Here is a 3,327-nt window from a genome sequence, read left to right on the forward strand (position 1 = left end):
GTGTTCGAAGTTCTGCCGGAGATGGGAGTTGAAGCTCCGTCTCACAGGGGACTCCGCCAGACGTTCCCAGCAGACCCTCACTACACRTTTGGGCCTGCCAGGTCTGACCGGCTTCCTCTAAAATTCCTTTAAAAGAATAATTACATAAATGTTATTACACCCCCAAATCCTTTTTTTTTCAGTGTAGTAAGTGGTAAACAATATGATGTGTGTGATTGGAAGAAATATTTAAATTGGTATGTAATAATATTATAGGCATCAAATGTAGTAAGTTGCTAAATCAAAATATCTTTGAGTTTGAAAGAGAGTAAGTCACAGTATTTTCCACTTCCAAAAACTAAACTTTGAGCTGTTGTCACTTCTGATAGCTTTATCATAATTATATCTACAAAACGACATCATAAATTCAAGCAGAAGAGATAAAATCTGTCTCATGTTTTTTCTGTTTTTCAGGTTATTCAAGCTGCATGATAAGAAGTGTGAGCCCATCACAATGACAGTGCCCAGAAAAGTAAGAAGTGATGCTCATTGAAGTCAAGATTGTTTGTCCATTACTTGACTAAATTGATAAATTTCTTCATAATTAAATCCTAATTAATCCTGATTTTGTTGCTGCATTTGGTGCAGCCTGTTTTGTATACATTTTTTCTGTCCACAACTCTTTAAAGGGGACTTATCTGCAAAATTCACTTTTTTAGCTGTTAAATACATGTGCTTGGCGTCTCTAGGAGTGAAGAAAATTTTAATTTAGTTTATCCCAATGCTGCAAAGATATCTTTATTTTGTGTTTGGATCTGGTGGAGTTGCAATACGGAGGAATTCAAACCAAAGCATTTCAGTTCCACTTTATATAGACCCCAGCTGAATGATTTAAATGTGAAAAACAGTAATTTTTCAAAACCAAACCACAACACCAAAAAAAAAAAAACAAAAAAAAAACGTTCATTTCTTTCTCCTTCTCCGGCTCTGTCGTGCAGTCGGACCTCTTCCAGGACGACTTGTACCCGGACACGGCAGGACCCGAGCCCGCCATGGAGCCTGAGGAGTGGCTGGACGGCCGCGACGAAGATCCCATCCTGATCTCCATGAGGGACGGCTACGTGCCGCCTAAGAGCCGAGAGGTGAAGGCGGCGAGGAAGAACGTGCTGGAGTCCAGACCCACCACCCGACGCAGCATGTCTGCTCTGGACACCAACAGCCTGCCGGTGAGTTTGACTCCACCTCCCAGWTGCATTAGGTCTGATTAGATTTAAAGCAATAATAAAAAAACTTTTATTTAACCTTTTTTTTTCTGTTCATCTCTTTTCTTATTGTACCTGTGCACAACCTTTCCCTCCAAAGCTCTTTGTTTTGGGTCATTTTCTGTAGTCGCTCACTGCTCCTTGACCTCTTTTTTTCCCCTCAATCTTTTTTCATCCTCCTTCCCRTCACCATCAACTTTCCCTGCTTTCCTTCTTTTGTTTCTGTCTCTGTTCTTTGCTCTCCTTCCTGTGCAGCCTCAGCTTCTCGAGAGGTTACTGGAGGAGCTTCAGAACCTGAAGGCCACAGTTTTGTCTCAGGAGAAGAGAATCTGTGACTTGGAGAATAAGCTTTCCCAATACACCAACGGCACCGCCTGATATGCAAGTGAACACATCATCACAAGAACTGGTTTTGGATTTTGGAATCACAATTATAGGAATACATCTTTACAGCACTGATTTAAAAAAAATCCACCCTTCTAAATACTTTACCCGTGTTTCTTTGACATTAAAAGGCAAATTACAGCCARTTCTACATCATTTTGTTACCAGATTTAAAAGAACGTAATATTTTAGTGAGGTCACGGCTTTATGTATGTTGAAAAGGAGTAAAACACTCAGAAGTTTGAAGGATATGTGCAAGTTGAATGAAAGACCTGTAGAAAGTAAAAAACTAATTTTCATTAAAGTAGACAAAGAAAATGTCAAAGCATAACTTTGAAACTTCCAGACATCACCATGAAAAGTTTATACTCATGCGAACGCTTATTGCTGCCTCAGCTTTTGTATTAGATGACCTGAATATTTCAGTAAGAATGGAAAYGTTTCAAAAATGTAAATAGTGATTGTGGTTGAAGAAGCTGGTGGAAAAAAAAGAGCTCTTAGCAAAAAGCAAAACCATTTAATCTCCTGTAAAAGAACACACATTATTACATTAAATTTGTTTGTTTTTTTAAACTGTCTGACTTTTTTTTTTATTTCTTGTTACAGCCTCATGTTCCCAGTAACAAATAAACATCTAAAACTGTACACCTGGAAACATTTCTATYCTGAGACTCTTATAAATAAATGTGCTTAATAAAATGTATTAAACTGGGAAACTCAACGTCTTAAATAAGACATAAATGACTGAAGCTTTGACTGTTCTTAAAGAGATAAACAAGACTACTACTTGATCCACAACCAGCAGCTCCATTTGTTTACATTTTTCTTAATTTCCCTGAACTTCACTTTTTAAAGAACTCATTTCAAATTTATGATGAAATAAGTATTATTTGCTATATTATACACTAATATTGAAGACTGTGGAAATAAYGCAGGTTGTTGTAACATTTAACTAAAAAAGTATGGCATGCCGTTGCATCTTATAATTGACAATGTATAGCAGGTTGTTGTGTCATATGATAATTAATTGTGCCATTGTATTGTATTATCACAAAATATGGCATGTCGTTTAATATAATAACATGTGCCAGGCTATTGTATCATATAATTAACAAGTGTGGTAGGTCATTGTATCATATAATTAACAAGGTATGCCAGGCTATTGTATCCTATAATCACAAAATATGGCATGTCGTTTCATACAATAAAATATGTCAGGCTATTCTATCATATATTAACAAGCATAGTAGGTCATTGTATCATATAATTAACAAGTAAAGTAGTCATTGTATCATATAATGAAGGTATGCCAGGCCATTGTATTGTATAATCACAAAATATGGCATGTCGTTTAATATAATAAAATATGTCAGGCTATTGTATCATATAATTAACAAGTGTGGTAGGTCATTGTATCATATAATTAACAAGGTATTCCAGGCCATTGTATCCTATAATCACAAAATATGGCATGCCGTTTAATATAATAAAATATGGCATGTCGTTTCATATATGTCAGGTCATTATGTCATATAATCCAAAATGTGTTTTACAATTTTACTTTCACATATATTTTTTTTAGTTTTCAACATTTTTCTTTCAGTTTCCAAAAGATTTTTTTTAAATTTATGACCCAAATTTAGCTCTGTAAAGGACTGTTCATTTTGCTAATTTATTTCTAAAGGTTTGAAAATTAATTTAA

General features: G+C 35.3%; 1 protein-coding gene across 2 annotated transcripts in view; it reads left to right on the plus strand.

Moving 5' to 3' along the window:
* Nucleotides 1–2,270, plus strand: part of coro6 (coronin 6) — a 21,034-nt gene extending 18,764 nt beyond the window's left edge. The window contains exons 9-11 of one of the 2 annotated variants that reach the window (XM_014016919.1): nt 454–511; nt 978–1,205; nt 1,497–2,270. In XM_014016919.1, coding sequence (XP_013872373.1) covers nt 454–511; nt 978–1,205; nt 1,497–1,619 — 409 coding nt within the window. In that variant the 3' untranslated portion in view covers nt 1,620–2,270. The other variant, XM_014016920.1, reaches the window with a different exon arrangement.
* Nucleotides 2,271–3,327: the final 1,057 nt, after the last annotated feature.

The sequence above is a fragment of the Austrofundulus limnaeus genome, unplaced genomic scaffold (genome assembly GCF_001266775.1).
Source record: "Austrofundulus limnaeus strain Quisiro unplaced genomic scaffold, Austrofundulus_limnaeus-1.0 Scaffold157, whole genome shotgun sequence".
Classification (NCBI taxonomy): Eukaryota; Metazoa; Chordata; class Actinopteri; order Cyprinodontiformes; family Rivulidae; genus Austrofundulus; species Austrofundulus limnaeus.